General features: G+C 43.2%; 1 protein-coding gene across 7 annotated transcripts in view; it reads left to right on the top strand.

Moving 5' to 3' along the window:
* The window catches only part of MPP7 (membrane palmitoylated protein 7), a 340,879-nt gene that overhangs the window by 38,675 nt on the left and 284,440 nt on the right, over positions 1-17,764 (top strand). For 5 of the 7 annotated variants that reach the window (XM_043509503.1, XM_043509502.1, XM_043509504.1 and 2 more), the window contains one exon: positions 8,666-8,780. The exons of the other annotated variants lie outside the window; for them this stretch is intronic. In XM_043509503.1, coding sequence (XP_043365438.1) covers positions 8,666-8,780 — 115 coding nt within the window. The remainder of the gene's footprint in view (positions 1-8,665; positions 8,781-17,764) is intronic. 7 annotated transcript variants of the gene reach the window in all.

Raw genomic sequence — 17,764 nt, 5'->3', positions numbered from 1 at the left:
ATAACGCTCTGCTGTACAGTATAGCAGGGCTCTAGCTTCTAGCTAAGTGCTCCTAATTTAGGCCTGGCCTCTGTTCCTTACACGGCCACCTCTCCTGGCCGGTCATGCATCCTGCATGTGGTGCACGGCGTGCAAACCCCGGTCCATTAGCACCAACAGGTATACCAGTTACTCTAGTGCTGACACTTTGGTTGTGATGGTCCACAGACAGCTCACCATGGTACAAAAACACTCACACATCTGTCCACGTAATAACCATCCTGGTCACATGCTGTCCTTGCTGAACACCACAGGAAGTGACTGGATTTTCTTCAGGAAGGCAGAGACACTGTCCCTCCCCTATCTCAGGTTAGTGCATCCCCTTCCCCACTCTCCTTTCTCCTTATTCAACATTAATGTCACTCCAAATGGCTCATTCCTTATCCCAAATTAGCCAAATGAATTGTGGTGTTATTCCAGTAATGACCATGAATGACCCGACATCAAAAACCATTTTGAATTTGCAGCGAGAAGACAGTTATTTTTTTCGCCTGCCTGGCTGGGAGCACCAGGTTTTGCACTGGAAACAGGCTCTGCTCCATTTATGGTATTTCAAAGCCCCAGTCAGGAGACTGGAGTATTTCATTTCATGCTGTGGCAATTACCAAGGTGGCTGTTGTTGTTAACCCCCTGCAGCCTCTGTTAGGCTAAGGCTTCTCTTTTATTTGGGATGGAGTTGGTATGAGTCTTGCATGTGTTTGTGGATTAACCTGTCTGGGGCTGCTTGTTTAATCAGGGCTGTTTGCTGTCTGGGGCTTCCTTTGACTGGCAATGTTGATTTCCCTCTGCCGCTGACCCCCAGCCTGCAGTGACTGTTGAGCCACTGGATGCAGCTGGGGAGCTGAGGGGGATTCCCACCCCTGTCCGCAGCTTCTGGGAAGCCCGCTGGGACTGGGGAGCTGTGGGGGATTCATCCCAGATGTTGTGTCTTCTGGCTGGGTGTGGCAAGGGAGCACCCTTCAGCCGTTGCTGGAACTTGTTCTATGCAGAAGCAGCAGTGCTGTGTTCCTGCCCAGGTTAGGAAGTGGGTGATGGGCAGTTTTCTGCTGACTCCTTTTCAGGACCAGAGGAGGGAGCCTAGCAGCAATTCAAGGCAGTGAGCCCAGCCCTCTCAAAACCTCCCTGTCCCTTGAAGCATGTTTCAAGGGTAAGAAGGCAACACCCACTGAGAAGGCATCCATCAAATCAGCTTTGTGGCTGCCCTGGCAGCATTGCAGCCTGTGGTTCAGGCAGAGAGCCACATCTCAGCTGTACTGTGAGTTCAGCGGGTGCATCTGGACTGTCCTGTCTCTGCAGCAGACACTTTGTTAAAGCGCTGTCTGCCACTGGAAAACAACCACCTTTTTGGCTGAGAGCGTGGTAGGGTGGGTGGGATGTACTCATTAGCTGGCTGCGATCCAGAGAGGAGGTGGTGGGACAAGATGGGGGACTGAGACCGGGATCCACGCTCAGAGGCTCCAGGATCGACTGGTTGGTGACCACTGCTCTAGAGGAAGCTTGCTCAGGTGTGAGTGAAGCCAGAAACATATCACGTTGTTTAGGGAGAAACCAAACCCTTATTGCTTCTTGGAGGCTTGAATTGAGCTGATTTGGAATTACTTGCAAGAATTTTACTTACTAATATTTATTAAATGTCTATCAGCACCCTGTGTGCGGGCGGTTAATTTGTTGCCAGTCAACTTTTTTTTTTTTTAAAAGATTACTAATTCATCAAGACCATTGTAAGCAGTTGTTTAGAACAACATAGGAAAATGTTCCATGAAACTATGTAAGAAATCATTTTCACTGTTTAACACTATGACATCCTGACATCTTATGGACTCGTCAGTATGTAACAAAGTTGACTTTTAGTGGTATGAGCATGACTTGTTTAAACTTAGACTTCCCTGTTGCTGTGGAAACAGTATGATATTACAGTGCCAGAAAAGTTACTACAAAAAAATCCATGCCTTTCTGTGATGTGAAACACACAAATGAGATCTCTGAATTACCCTACCTGATGGAAAACATTAATGCAACATTACCTAAAATGTATAAAGGGTTAAGTATGTCACGTCCTAAGTTAGAATAGGTCATGAGTGTCAGATGATAGTAGAAGGGCATAACTGTGGACAAACAGAGTATGTGATTTTTAGTACATGCCAGAGGTATGAGGAAATTGAACAGCTCTGAGAGGAGGCAACACGTGTTCAGCTGTCCTGATCTCACGTACGAGCTATAAAAGTTTGGTATGCCAGAGGAATATGTATTCCTTTCCTTTTTTTTAAAAGGCAAAGTATAAAGGAAATGTAATGGTGAAGAGAAAAATAAAATTTTTTATGCAGCACTATGATTGAGTCCTTTGAAATAAAGACTTCTTGGGCTTGACTTCGGAAGTTGATGAAAGCTTTTGCACTATGGATTTACCCAATACAGAGGGTACACTGTCCATACATTTGACCTTTATGGTGCTTTAGTTTTCACACTTGGCACTATTCACTCTGACGCGTATGTGTGGTATCTTGGATAGCTCAACACACTGGCTTCTGCCAGTTTTCACTCAGGTTTCCAAATGTGATATTACACTATGTCCTTTCTTTAGCACTGAATTCTAAAAGCAACTGCTAATCCTGAGAGTTAATAAAGATACACAGAAGGGAATGCTGGGGGAAATACTGTATATACTCGATCATAAGCTGTTCGTTTATAAGCTGACTCCTGCCCAAGATGGATAAGTAAAAATGGAAAATTTACGACCTATAATTCAGGGCTCGGCAAACTTTGGCTCCTGGGCCATCAGGATAAGCCACTGGCGGGCCAAGACGGTTTCTTTACCTCAAGTGTCCGCAGGCATGGAGGTAAACCTAAGCAAACAAACTGTCCCACCCACCAGCTGCTTACCCTGACAGGCTGGGACAGCAATTGGTGGGGAAATTTGGGGGAGGGGGAGAGAAGCTGGGGGTCAGGGGAGTAACCCCTGTGACCACCCCCTACATGATCCTACCCCGCGACTCTCACACACTCCCCATCCCATTCCTTCCCACCTTAGCTGGGGAGGGCCAGGGGAGGATGTCTCTGGCCTGGCCGGAGCTGCTTGGCCGGGCTGGGCCGGGCCAGGCTGTGCGGCTGCAGCCCGCTCTGTTGGGCTGGGGGCTGCAGCTGCTCCGGAGGCTGGGGGAAGAGCAGCATGGCCAGAAGTGGAGAGACTCTGGCCCCACTGCTTCCCTTCTGGCTCTGCTGGCTGTGCTGCCTTTCCTTGCCCGCTCTGCTGGGGGGGAGGGGGGCTGTGTCCCACCTGTTCTGCTCTATACCCGTTCATGAGCCGACCCCCTTCTCTGATGCTTCCCTTTTTTACTAAAAAAAATTGGGCTTATGAATGAGAATATATGGTAATTTAAATTCAAGACTCAGAATTCCTGCCTAATAAAATATTTAAGTGGAGGTTTTATGCTTTCCTTTTTTTACAAATCAAATTAAGTGCCACTTTAACAAATTGTGATTATGCCATATTAAAATCTTCTGGCTTGAATTAATATTTACAATTGGCATTCAGTTCAGGCCCTCTTAAGTAGTAAAACTGAAATTGGAGCTGCTTTGTTGTACTGGCAGATGAGTGCTTTTCCTCCGAGCTTGTAATTCCTCAGTATATTGGCTGACATTATCTTCTTTGTGTTTAGATCAACATGTAAAGAATTCTGACTCCTTGATATTCTGCTTCAGTTTGACAGCTGAAGGATGGCAACCAAAAGCTTGAACATTAGGTTAAAGTTTATACCCCATGGTCCCCAAGTAGATCTGATATTACTATATGTGAGGGATGGTACTTGTTGGCAGTGTTACCTAATGGTTAGTGGATCATGCCCTCCTTAATACGAAGGTGGTTGGTAGGGGAGACCAAGCCCGCCACTCCTCCAGGGTCAGACCCAGGGTCTTTAAGGGTTAACCAGGGTTCAGTACCCAGGAGTGTCCTAATGCTGCCCTCTGTGGGCCACTTCCTACCACCCTCTCTCTCTATAATCCAAGTTTTGCAGTGTGTGGTGAACCAATAATAGAGAAAGGTACTGACTGTCCTTCAGTCTGTCTAGTGTAGCCCATAGGGCTAGTTTGCCTTTATTATGTTCAGCAGTAATGCAAGGAACCTACAGGCCTGTATCCTATAAGATGATAGCTTCAGTGGTTTTAGTATAAGGCTTGAGGCCTATGAACTTTGGCACAGATAAACAGTCCAACAGAAAACCCCTAATATAGGGGAGCTGAAAACAGAGCGTTTAAGGGGAATTTCCAATTACAAGAACATGACCCAACCACAAAAGTGACGTAATGAATTGACGTATATGATAATAAGTTGAGCTCATTGATATGCTAACCTGTAGGAGAAGGACATTCTAACATTAGGAAGGTGAGGCAATACAAATAAGGAAGAGGGGGGAAAGGCCCCTACTGAATAGGCATCAAACATAGTGGCATCAGTGGATATCATATTATAAAAGTTGCATCCCAGCCTAGGGGAAGTAGGAGAGAGAGATGTAGCTTGGAAGGTACTAGTATGATGGCCACTGGTGATGAGGGGGAAGTTGTTCGCTAACATTTCAGGTTGTTCTGCAGGGGATGGTGTGAGTATATGGATGTTCAGATGTACATTTTGTAGTACCTCTTTCTAACTTACTGAGTTGGAGTGTTTGTGACTGTGCTAAATATATTAATAAACTATTTGTAAATATCAGAGTTCCTATAGTGTGTGAGTTACATATCAGGGTTCTCAACTATATAATAATTTGTATAATATTGAGCCTGATCTTGAGAAAAGAACTTGTCAACCCTCCCAGGGATAACTGGGAATTCTTAATAATCAATATAATTAATATGTAATATATACATCAGGCTACAGATTAGGCACCCCAGATGGGACTCTGAGGAGTGCACAGGGGAAACTTCCCTACCTGGGGTAGGAACTCGCCTTTCATTTAGTTGGATTTCAACATAGATTTATTTTTTTTAACGTCCGTCAGAAACACTGCAGCTTGCCAGGGACTTCCTTTTTTTCTTCAGCTGTTGTTTCTCTTTTTCTTTTTCTTTGCCTCTAGTGTACCACTTTTCTTCACTGATTAACTTTGCCACAGAGGGAGTGATATGACTTCCTGGGGGGGGGAACAGTAGACATAGACGCAAACACCCCCCACTCCCAAACAAAGGAGTGCTCGAGGTCTTGACTGTCAGACTAACTTGGTATGCCTCGTAGGTGACCACCTGTCTCCCATCATTAGGTCTCCATGGAAATTGTAATTGTGTAAGGATTCCTCATTGCATTCCAAGGGCATCCTCACTGGGTATTAGTGACTAGTCCATTGGGGTTTAGAACTGTTAGATGCATGTTAAGGAGGCTTTGTAAGTTGAAAGGTGGTGTAATATTGAGGAACCTGAAGTTGAAATTACAGTTGCATTGGGGCCCGGTGGCCCATGCTTTGGGGTGGCGGGAGAGTTGATTTATGTTATAATTATGACTGCAAAAAGGCCACAGTAGTTCATTCCCTTCAGCTCTCCCCGGCTGTGCCCTGATCCATCTACTGCCAGTTTGCCCCTTGCAGCTTGGTGGGTCCCAACTGGGTAATCACCTCTTCATCACCTAAGAGCACATTAGCCACTGAAGGGAAAAGAGAGGGAGCAGAATACCCCTCCCCTGCTTTTTTCTTGGGACTTGTTAAAATAATTGTTGAAGCTGATTAAGAGGTTAATTATTTAAGGTGCATTAAATGCTTATTGTGTAGATTTAGAATGAAGCTAGCTAATAAAATTAATTGAGTTTATTTGAAATAGGTTATTGCTTGAACTGAGGGTATCAATGGATATATGTACTAGAAAACAATTTGTATCTAAAAGGGGGCATATTATAAAGGGCATACCAGGTGGAAGTGTGACTCTCAGCTATGAGCTAGTGGATGTAACCATGTCATCTTTAGTAACCTAGAAAAAGGTCTGTCCTCTAATCATAACTCCAGAGTGGTTACATCTATACCAAGAGTAACAATGGGCACAGTATGGTAGAAATCAGTCCTGCATAGAGTATGTGCACATAGCACCATCTTATAATTTTAGAATTGGGAAAGGTCCCACATTTAATCAGGATTAGCAGTAGCTATATTGGTAAATACTGTTTTTGGTTTGTTTTTTCCCCAAACATGGAGCAGGAAGAGTCACTTTTTTAATTCTTGTCAAAAAGTGCCACTTAGGGCAATTCAGGTATAGGATCTGTGACATTGCACCCTAATTAGTTAACTAACATTACATCAGGGTTAAACCTTATATTTCCCATCTATAGCCTCCTTGCCTGTGTTCAATCCAGGTGAGTGTGTGTTCAGTCACTTGGCAGCTATCCATTCACTAGGTCACCTTAAAGACAATGTCTACAATGAATGTCTAAATATACCTCCTCTGGTAGTATATCACCCAACCAGGAAAAATTCCACTGATGGCATGTTGCTCCAATAAGGGATATCAGTACATCAAATATGATATATTTGAGGTGAACACACCACAGCATGGCCAGAAGGAAGGTACCAACAGAATCAGTCATCGTCCAGTGAGAGGTTCTTTTAAAAAGGGTGACATATAGTGGTGATGGCCAGTATTATGTAATACTCAAATATCAAAGAGATTTTTTATGGTCAATTGGAGTGAAGGGTAAAAGGATTAACATTTTTGTTACATCAAGGTACATATACTAATTGGGCAGGTGGCAGTTCTCCTTTGTGTCTTTTATTGTGTTCTGTAGAAAGCATGGTTTAAATAAAGGGGTAAGGCCCTAAATTTATGTGACAGGGTGATTGTTAATGAACCCTATCAAAGGCGGGATTGTAGACTATGTGGTGAGTTTGTCTTCATTATATTCAGCTGTTATGCAAGGAACTTACAGGCCCTATTCTGTAGGACATTAGCTTCTGCAGTTTTAGCATAAGGCTTGAGGCCTATGAACTTTGGCACAGATAAACAGCCCAACAGAAAACCCCAAGTATTGGGGAGCTGAAAATAGAGTATTTAACAGGAATTTTCAACTACAGGAACATGACCCAGCTACTAGAGAAACATGGCAACAAATTGACATACATAACCACAAGAAGGCCATCACAACAAATTGACATATATAAGTTGAGATAATTGGTATACTAAACTGTAGGAGAAGGACACTTGAACATTAGTAAGGTGAGGAAATACAGATTAGGAAGAAGTGAAAAACCCCTACTGAATATGCATCAAACACTGTGGCATCGGTGTATTATATTTAGTGCCTTACCAAATTCATGGCCATGAAAAGTGCGTCACGTACCATGAAATCTGGCTCAAGATATTGTCACCCTTATTCTGTACTCTCTTCAGAGCTGGGCAGCTGGAGAGCAGTGGCTTCTGGCCAGGCGTCCAGCTTTGAAGGAAGCGCCACCACCACAAGCAGCACAGACGCAAGGATGGCATGGTATTGGGGGTTGTCATTTTCTGGGGGGGGAGGGTCCGGGTGGGTGACCGCCCAGGGCACCATGGTTAGGGGTGCATCCCAGCCTGGGGGCAGTAGGAGAGAGAGCTGTAACCCTTTGGGGGTGCCAGTATGATAGCAACTGGTGATGAGGGGGAAGGTGGTGGTGATGAGGAAGATGATGGCTAACATTTCAGGTTGTTTTGCGCGGGATGGTGTGAGTATGATGTGCAGATATACATTCTGTAGTACCTCTCTCTACCTTACTGAGTTGGAGTACTTGTGACTGTGCTAAATGTATTAATAAATTATTTGTAAATATTGGAGAGATCCTATAGTGTGAGTGTTGCAGCTGTGCACATCGGGGTTCCCATCTATATAAGAATTTGAATAAAACTGGGCCTGATCTTGGGACAAAAACCTGGCAACCCTCAAAGGGATAACTGGGAATTCTTAAGTAATCAATATAATTAATACATAATCTATAAATCAGACTACACTGAGCCCAGCAGTTAGGCTCTTCTTCTGCAGAGGAAGGCACCTGTAGTGCCCCTTCACAGGAGCTCCAAAGCCAGGTCCTTCTCCCTGCCTGGTCAGCTCCTTTCTGAGATGTCTAGTTTCCTTTTTAAGCTTCTTCCTCTATCTGGAGCATCCCAGCGGGTGTGGCTGGGCAGAGTCCTTTGGGCCCAGAGTTGCCATTTAACCTCTTCAGTTCTAGTGTGGGGTTTATACATCCCATCAGTTGAACAGTAGAAAAGACTGGCAAAGAAGCAAAGACCAAAGTTGTATTCCTGCACTAGTCTACTTCAACCAGTGAACACTACTGAATTTACTGAATGTGATACTACTTTTGGTAACTTTGATACTGTCCAAAAATCTTGGATGTGACTTGTCTATAATTTAAGTGCTACAGTGCAATAAAATGTATATAGTTATGTAATATAACTGGTTGTGCTCTACTAAACTTTCACCACCCAATCTCTTAGGTCTGTTTATTATTTTGAAACTATCCTGGAGTACCTATCCTTGGGCTTGAAAAACCCACTTTCTCTGGGAAAATGCCCACTCTGGTCAACAAAACTTTATAGAGCTGGGTACAATCGCAGTCTTTGTCCTCGGAGCTCAGGCTAGCTTTCCCAAAGAGTTGTGAAGGGTAAGAGTGGTACATGTTTTTTTCTTCCTTAGGATATAGCAGCCCCACCCATCCCTACTGCACTCAGGAGGAATACGTGCTCAAGATCAGGAAACTTGCTCCGGTATCTAAGAAGTCTTCTGTGTTGGAACTGCCACCAAATATCAGGTATTGTATCTTGATCAGTTTCTGATAACCTCAAATTCTTGAAAGGCAATGTTGCTCTAAGCTGATGTCCTAAGAATATTAGTTAGATATAGTGTGATCTTGTCCTATGATCATTCCCTCACATCTCAACCAATGAAGGACCTGGGCCCTGATCTGTCCAAATGTGACTTTCTTGATCCTCCTACACAGAAATAAGAACAAATTACTTACTCCTTCCACTTTGACCATAGCATTGGGGGAAACTTCTGCTTATTTCAGAAGAAATGCAGGATACTAATCCCCACTGATCTGTTAATGAATGGACTCCTGAATACCTGGGCATCCCTAACTCAGGGTTGGCCCTACCCTCTCCTTCAGCTAAATTCTGCAAGCTTATAGCGGTTATGGCAAAACTCTTTTCTTTGGATCCATGGTAGAAGCTGCAGAGTAGTGTTGATCTAATGACTCTTTCATCCTGATAGAAGAGAAGAGAATGCAACAACTTATGATTTCCTGGAAAAGAAAGTGGTCCTTAGTGAGACGGTAGCCACTAACCTGGGAAGTCTCCTATTTCCATTGTATTGATGGTTCAGTCCACATTGGAATTCGCTATTCAGGTTTCTGGCTGCCTCTTGGTTTCTCAGGAGGTCTCCTATGTAAACAAGTCTCCCTTCATTTCCATTATATGTTTCAAAACTCTAGTCCTCTCTTGGACTGTAAAATCTTTACCCTTACGGTTGCAAGAAGATATCTCTAAAATGCTTTTGGACAGGAGTCAAGAATTCTTCTAGCTTTAAACTCATGGTCCCCTCATAGTAGGTACCTCGTCTTTGGAGCATCCTTAGACTAGGCTGGAGGACTTTACTTTTCCTGGGCTTGTACTAATCCAACCACCTTCGTACACTTATTCTCAGTAATGAGGAATTGCATTCCAGCTCAATCCAAGGGAGAAGTGGCACACAGGATCTGGTCCAAGAGGTGAATATAGCTGGACCGCTTGGTAATAGTGACCATAATATAATTAAATTTAATATCCCTGTGGCAGGAAAAACACCACAGTGGCCCAACACTGTGGCATTTAATTTCAGAAAGGGGAACTACACAAAAATGAGGAGGTGAGTTAAATAGAAATTAAAACGTACAATGCCAAAAGTGAAATCTCTGCAAGCTGTGTGGAAACTTTTTAAAGACACCACAATAGAGGCTCAACTTAAATGTATACCCTATATTAAAAAACATAGTAAGACATCCAAAAAAGAGCTACCATGGCTAAACAAATTTAAAAGAAGCAGTGAGAGGCAAAAAGGCATCCTTTCAAAAGTTGTAGTTAAATGCTAGTGAGAAAATAGAAAGGAGCATAAACACTGGCAAATGAAGTGTAAAAATACAATTAGGAAGGCCAAAAAAGAATTTGAGCAACAGTTAGCCAAAGGCTCAAAAAGTAATAGCAAATATTTTTTTTATATACATCAGAAGCTAAACAACCAGTGGGGCTACTGGACGATTGAGGTGCTAAAGGAACACTCAAGAACGATAAGGCCATTGCAGAGAAATTAAATGAATTCTTTGCATCCGTCTTCATGGCTGAGGATGTGAGGAAGATTCCCAAACCTGAGCCATTCTTTTTAGGGGACAGATCTGAGGAACTGTCCCAGACTGAGGTATAATTAGAGGAGGTTTTGGAACAAACTGATAAATTAAACAGCCATAAGTTCCCAGGACTACATGGTATTCATCCAAGAGTTCTGAAGGAACTCAAATGTGAAATGGCAGAATTACTAACTGTAGTCTGTAACTTATCGTTTAAGTCCGCTTCTGTACCAGATGACTGGAGGATTGGTAAAGTGATGCCAATTTTTAAAAAGGGCTCCACAGGTGATCTCGGCAATTACAGGCCTGTAAGCTTGACTTCAGTACCGGTCAAACTGGTTGAAACTATAATACAGAACAATATTGTCAGACATAGATGAACATAATTTGTTGAGGAAGAGTCAACATGGTTTTAGTAAAGGGAAATCATGCCTCACCAATCTACTAGAATTCTTTGAGGGGGTCAACAAGCATGTTGACCAAGGGGATCCAGTGGATATAGTGTACTTAGATTTTTAGAAAGCCTTTGACAAGGTCCTCACCAAAGGCTCTTACACAAAGTAAGCTGCCTCAGGATAAGAGGGAAGCTGTTCTCATGGATTGGTAACTGGTTAAAAGATAGGTATAAATGGTGAGTTTTCAGAATGGAGAGAGGTAAAGAGCGGTATCCCCCAGGGGTCTGTTCTGGGACCAGTCTTGTTCAACATATTCATAAATGATCTGGAAAAAGGGGTAAACAGTGAGGTGGCAAAATTTCCAGATGATACAAAATTACTAAAGATAGTTAAGACCCAGGCAGACTGTGAAGAGCTACAAAAAGATCTCTCAAAAGTGGGTGATTGGGCAACAAAATAGCAGATGAAATTTAATGTTGATAAATGCAGAGTAATGGACATTGGAAAGCATAGTCCCAACTATACATATAAAATGATGGGGTCTAAATTAGATGTTACCACTCAAGAAAGAGATCTTGGATGGGAAGACCAGGACCATAACAGGGTTCAAAAGAGAACTAGATAAATTCATGGAGGATAGGTCCATCATTGGCTATTAGCTAGGCTGGGCAGGGATGGTGTTCCTAGGCTCTGTTTGCCAGAAGCTGGGAAGGGGCGACAAAGGATGCATCACTTGATGACTACCTGTTCTGTTCATTTCCTCTGGGGCACCTGGCACTGGCCACTTTCGGAAGACAGGATACTGGGGTAGATGGACCTTTGGTCTGACCCAATAAGGCCATTCTTATGTTCTTATGATGATCTATCCTTTCATAGTCATCCCTCCTTTCCCAATGGAGAGTTCCAGGGAAAACAGTCAGAAGAGTACTAATAGCTTTTGTTGCATCATCTCCTTCTCCTGTCCTTACATTACAGTGATAGATTTTTCCAAAGTTGGGAACATGATATGGCGTGGTCTGTGGCCCTGGCGAGATCTTCATGGCGCACAGTTCCTTCAGGTGCCAGCAGACAAACAGATGTTCCATGGTTTGTGTTTCACTGCAGTGACGTGTATCTGGGTCATTGGAATAATAGCTTCACTTCTGCATATTGACTTTTGACCTGCCAACTCTTGTTTGAAAATGATTTAAACATTTCCAGGTTTACTAATCCTTCCTCGCAACTGTGGGAAAGTGTTTGGCAATGTTGATGTGCATTTTGGTATACTCACTGAGTATTTCAAGCTGTGTGTGCCACATTTCCAATTCTGTAGCTGTTAGTGATGATTTTAAGTGGTTCTGTTGCAGCTAGGAGTCATTTCTGTGATTTCAGGCAGCTAATTGCTGCAGATAGCCATGTAGTGGTGTTTGGTATCTTTGACCTGTCATAATTATTGTATTTTGCTTGTGACAGCTCTCCTAATATCTGGTGAAGCAATTCCGGCAAACACATAAAGGCCATTCACGTTTGTTGCTTTCTGATATCCTGTGATGTAACAGCTGCTATTATTCAGCACAGGGTCCAGCTTCTTTGCATGAGTGGAGTTTTCCCACATGGAAAGTGCATATTTGGCCATCAAATAGCAAAGTGCAACTTTGGTTACTCTTATTGCTGGATTGCTTCCCCATTTTGAATTTGCAAGCTTCCTGAGTATGTTGTTCTGGCTGCAAACTTTTCCTTTTGTCTTCTTCATGTGTGCCTTGAAGGAGAGAATGTATTATAATGTTGCTCCAAGGTAGACAGTGGACAAGTGACAGCTCCAGCTGTGGACAAGTGACAGCCCATTCCAGCTGAGTTATCTGTTGGCTTTATGATTCTGAAAATGGAAGAGGCTGGGTTGTGATTTGGCTGGGTTGGTGCACAATTGTATTGAATTGTATTGGGTGTATTAGACTGAGAGCCCGGATAGCACTGATCCTTGGGTTGGGTAGTGAAGCACAGATCGTTGGCATAGATCTAACTTGTGCTGAGATGGATTGGTTGATCGTTTGTGTAGATGTTGAAAGGTAGTGGTAATAATATGCTCCCTTGAGGAGGAGATTCACAATTTGGTCCTCTTTTATGTTACTTTACCAGGATCAAAGCTTACACCATAGCAGATGCAGCTTCTGGCTATAGACCGAGCAGTGTCATGCAAATTGTTTCTTTAAGGCTCTCTAACATCTTTCCCTCTGTATTTGAGTGCTACGCAAATCTGTTGAGCGAGGGCTGGAATCTGTCAAAATGGTGTTCTGGCACTTGTGCTGCCTGGAGGACTTCATTTTGTTCTCTGCACAGATCTCTCATGCATGGCATGTGCAAGGTCATGCTGGCAGGGGTATTCCAGTAGTACTGGAGATGAAAGGGGTCCTTGGCAGAAAAAAGTTTTGGAACCACTGCTCTAGAAGTTACTTCATTGTTCTTGAAAACAAATTAAATTTCTCTGAATTAAATAGTTTTCACAATCATAACACAGAGCTCTGAAATACATGCAAGTTCTTAACATTGTCTTACATGGTGCTTTCTTCATTGCAGAAATCCAGTATTGCTCCCTCAGGCCATCATTAACTTGTGTGTGTATTGGTGCTGGGGAACTTGGCTCTTACCCAGCATTCTATTGCGAATGAACAAGACAACAAGTTGGACCTTGCTATTTTGCTGTCAGAACTTCTCGTGTGATTTTTTTCATAACCGACTAACTTTGCCAGCTGTCAAAAATAACTTTTCTTTCCAATTCGGCCTCTTCAAAGAAACTTGCATTTTTAAAAAGAAATTAGAACTAAATACCCCCAATAACAAGGCAAAATGGCATTCATTACCCAAACTAACCTAGCCATACTTCTGCTTTTCGTTTTAGACTAACTTGTGCACTAAAAACTCTTTTTCCTCCTGCTCTTGTAGCTATTCAGCCCATAACTAACAGTAGAGTTATATCTAGTCATATCTAAAAAGCCAGTTAAAATATCTCTGCAGGGAGGGAAGGAAATCTATTTTTGCCTTCTAGTTCAGAAGTTCTTAAACTGGGGGTCGGGACCCCTCAAGGGATCACGAGGCGATTACATGGGGGGTTGCAAGCTGTCAGCCTCCACCCCAAACCTCGCTTTGCTTCCAGCATTTATAATGGTGTTAAATATATAAAAATGTGTTTTTAATTTATAAGGGGGGGGGTCACACTCAGGCTTGCTATGTGAAAGGGGTCACCAGTACAAAAGTTTGAGAACCACTGTTCTAGTTCATATCTAAAATGATTTACCTTGTTGTGCAAGGAGAATTTTTGAGAGGACTTTGATCAAAGAGATTTATTCTGAGTAAGTTTTGGAATATCTGTGTCTATTGTTTAGTAGCAGGCAAAGGCAATTTTTTCCCTTTTTATATTTTCAAACTGTAGTTTCTTTCCATTTCTGTCTCCACTCAGCCCGTTCAATATTTATGAAAGACGTGAGATAGAAAACTCCTGTGCCCAGTGCTAAGGAATTAAAGCACTCAGCAAAACTAATTTCCTCACGCTTTCCATCAAGGAGCCACCTTTTGGGGCAAAGGGATAGGAGTGAGAAGGTACTTTTATGCTCCGTCTTTAGCTGCTTTCAGTCTTCCAAGAATGGTGCAAGCTGATGTCAGTTGCTTTGTCATTTTGTGATATAGATTGTAGGAACTGAACTTAAACTACTAAACATATAGTTGATTGCCATCATATGGTAACTTTTGATTACCAGTAAGGGCTGTATTTGAACCAGTGACCTAAGTTTTTGTATTCCATTAGCCTTTCTAATAAGTCTTATTTTCTCAGGATGGCAACATCCATGTAATGCCAATAAACTAGATGAGCAGAACCTGTGACTCAGTAAGGACTTCAGTGTGTCCAATCAGGTGCTGCTCCTTTCTATATAATGAAATCCAGAAAGAAACATCTTGTTAAAAGTGATCAATACCTTTAGTATTAATGGAAGGGGTGGAACTAATAACAATGCCTTGAGGCGGTTGCAGTTTGGTCAGATGTTTTGTTCCACATGGTTCTTCCAATGCATGTGTAACACCCTGGTGTTCCATTAGTAGACCTTTCTAGAGGGGAAGCTGCCAACTTGGGGGTTTCATTTCATTTTAGTCTAGTAGCTTTCCCCCACCCCCTATCTTTCAAATAATGATTTCATCCAGGGGAGCTTGATTTTCAATTCTCCCACCATCAGTTATTGGCAAAATAGGCCTTTTCTATTGGTGTATCCCTCCCACCAATCTCTCAGTTTTTTAAATTAACCCCTTCACCTTGTTTTTTTCCTGTAGCTTTGTCACCAGTAGAAAAGAATGTTTTTGCTGTGCTTTGCTCCTCTATTTATACTGGTAGAGCAGGTAAGACCAGAAAAGTTGTAAAAAGAAAAGGAGTACTTGTGGCACCTTAGAGACTAACAAATTTATTTGAGCATAAGCTTTCGTGAGCTACAGCTCACTTCATCGGATGCATTTGGTGGAAAAAACAGAGGAGAGATTTATATACACACACACACACACACACACACACACACACACACACACAACATGAAACAATGGGTTTATCATACACACTGTAAGGAGAGTGATCACTTAAGATAAGCCATCACCAGCAGCGGGGGGGGGGGGGAAGGAGGAAAACCTTTCATGGTGACAAGCAAGGTAGGCTAATTCCAGCAGTTAACAAGAATATCAGAGGAACAGTGGGGGATGGGGTAGGAGGGAGAAATACCATGGGGAAATAGTTTTACTTTGTGTAATGACTCATCCATTCCCAGTCTCTATTCAAGCCTAAGTTAATTGTATCCAGTTTGCAAATTAATTCCAATTCAGCAGTCTCTCGTTGGAGTCTGTTTTTGAAGGGTTTTTGTTGAAGTATAGCCACTCTTAGGTCTGTGATCGAGTGACCAGAGAGATTGAAGTGTTCAACTGGTTTTTGAATGTTATAATTCTTGACGTCTGATTTGTGTCCATTCATTCTTTTACGTAGAGACTGTCCAGTTTGGCCAATGTACATGGCAGAGGGGCATTGCTGGCACATGATGGCATGTATCACATTGGTAGATGCGCAGGTGAACGAGCCTCTGATAGTGTGGCTGATGTGATTAGGCCCTATGATGGTATCCCCTGAATAGATATGTGGACAGAGTTGGCAACGGGCTTTGTTGCAAGGATAGGTTCCTGGGTTAGTGGTTCTGTTGTGTGGTGTGTGGTTGCTGGTGAGTATTTGCTTCAGATTGGGGGGCTGTCTGTAAGCAAGGACTGGTCTGTCTCCCAAGATCTGTGAGAGTGATGGGTCGTCCTTCAGGATAGGTTGTAGATCCTTGATGATGCGTTGGAGAGGTTTTAGTTGGGGGCTGAAGATGATGGCTAGTGGCGTTCTGTTGTTTTCTTTGTTGGGCCTGTCCTGTAGTAGGTGACTTGTGGGTACTCTTCTGGCTCTGACAATCTGTTTCTTCACTTCAGCAGGTGGGTATTGTAGTTGTAGGAATGCATGATAGAAAAGTTGTGTGTCAGAATGGGAAGCTATCCCTGTCGCTATCCCTGTCTTGTACAGGAAGAATGGAGCAAATCAGTTATCAAGCAATACAGAATCATAGAAATGTAGGGCTGGAAGGGACTCCAAGTCATTAAGTCCAGCTGCCTTCGCTGAGGCAGGGCCAAGTAAATCTAGACCATTCCTGACAGGTGTTTATCCAGCCTGTTCTTAAAAATCTGCAATGGGGGGATTCCACAGCTCCTCTTAGAAGTCTGTCCCAGAATTTAAGTACCCTTATAGTTAAAAAGTTTTCTCTAATATCTAATCTAAATCTCCTTTGCTGCAGATTAAGCTGATTACTTCTTGTCCTACCTTCAGTGGATATGGAGAACAATTGATCACCGTCTGGTTTATTATAGCCCTTAATATACTAGAAGGCTTTTATCAGGTCCCCACTCAGTCTTCATTTCTCAAGACTAAACACAATCAGTTTTTTAAAACTGTTTCTCATAGAACACGTTTTCTAAGGCCTTGTCTACACTACAAAATTAGGTCGAATTTATAGAAGTCAGTTTTGTAGAAAGCATTTTTATACAGTCGATTGTGTGTGTCCCCACATAAATGCTCTAAGTGCATGTAGTCGGCGGAGTGTGTCCACAGTACTGAGGCAACCGTCGACTTTCAGAGCGTTGCACTGTGGGTAGCTATCCAACAGTTCCCGCAGTAGCTGCCGCCCATTTAAATTCTGGATAGAAATCCCAATGCCTGATGGGACTAAAACATTGTTGCAGGTGGTTCTGGGCACATCGTCAGACCCCCCCGTCCCTCCCTCCCTCCGTGAAAGCAACGGCAGACAATCGTTTCGCACCTTTTTTCTTGGGTTATCCGTGCAGATGCCATACCATGGCAAGCATGGAGCCCGCTCAGCGCACTGTCACCGTATGTCTCTGGGTGCTGGCAGACGCGCTACTGCATTACTACTCAGTAGCAGCTTATTGCCTTTTGGCAGCAGACAGTGCAGTATGACTGGTAGCCGTCGTCGACGTAATCCAGGGTGCTCTTTCAACTGACCTCGATGAGGTCAGGGTGCCTGGGCAAACATGGGAGTGACTCAGCCAGGTCATTTCCCTTTTAAGTTTTGTTTCATGGCAATTGAGTCCTACTGGCAGTGCACTGTCTTTTAATCAGCAGCCAGTAGAAGAAGATGGCCAGCAGTCATACAGCACCATCTTCTGCCGAGCACCCAGGAGATGACGATGGCTAGCGGTCATACTGCACAGTCTGCTGCCAGCAAGATGTATAAAGATAGATGAAGTGGCTCAAAACAAGAAATAGAGCAGATTTGTTTTGTATTCATTTTCTTCTCCCTCCCTCCCTCTGTGAAATCAGCGGCCTGCTAAACCCAGTTTTGAGTTCTATCCTTGAGCCGGCCATTCAGTTTCTCGCAAAGCCACCCCCTTTGTTGATTTTAGTTCCCTATAAGCCATCCCTGTAAGCCATGTTGTCAGTCGCCCCCCCCCCCCCCGTCAGAGCAACGGCAA

The sequence above is a fragment of the Dermochelys coriacea genome, chromosome 2 (assembly GCF_009764565.3).
Source record: "Dermochelys coriacea isolate rDerCor1 chromosome 2, rDerCor1.pri.v4, whole genome shotgun sequence".
NCBI classification, from domain to species: Eukaryota; Metazoa; Chordata; order Testudines; family Dermochelyidae; genus Dermochelys; species Dermochelys coriacea.
The sequence above is the reverse complement of the archived record's forward strand: the minus strand, read 5'-3'. Positions and strand labels throughout refer to the sequence as shown.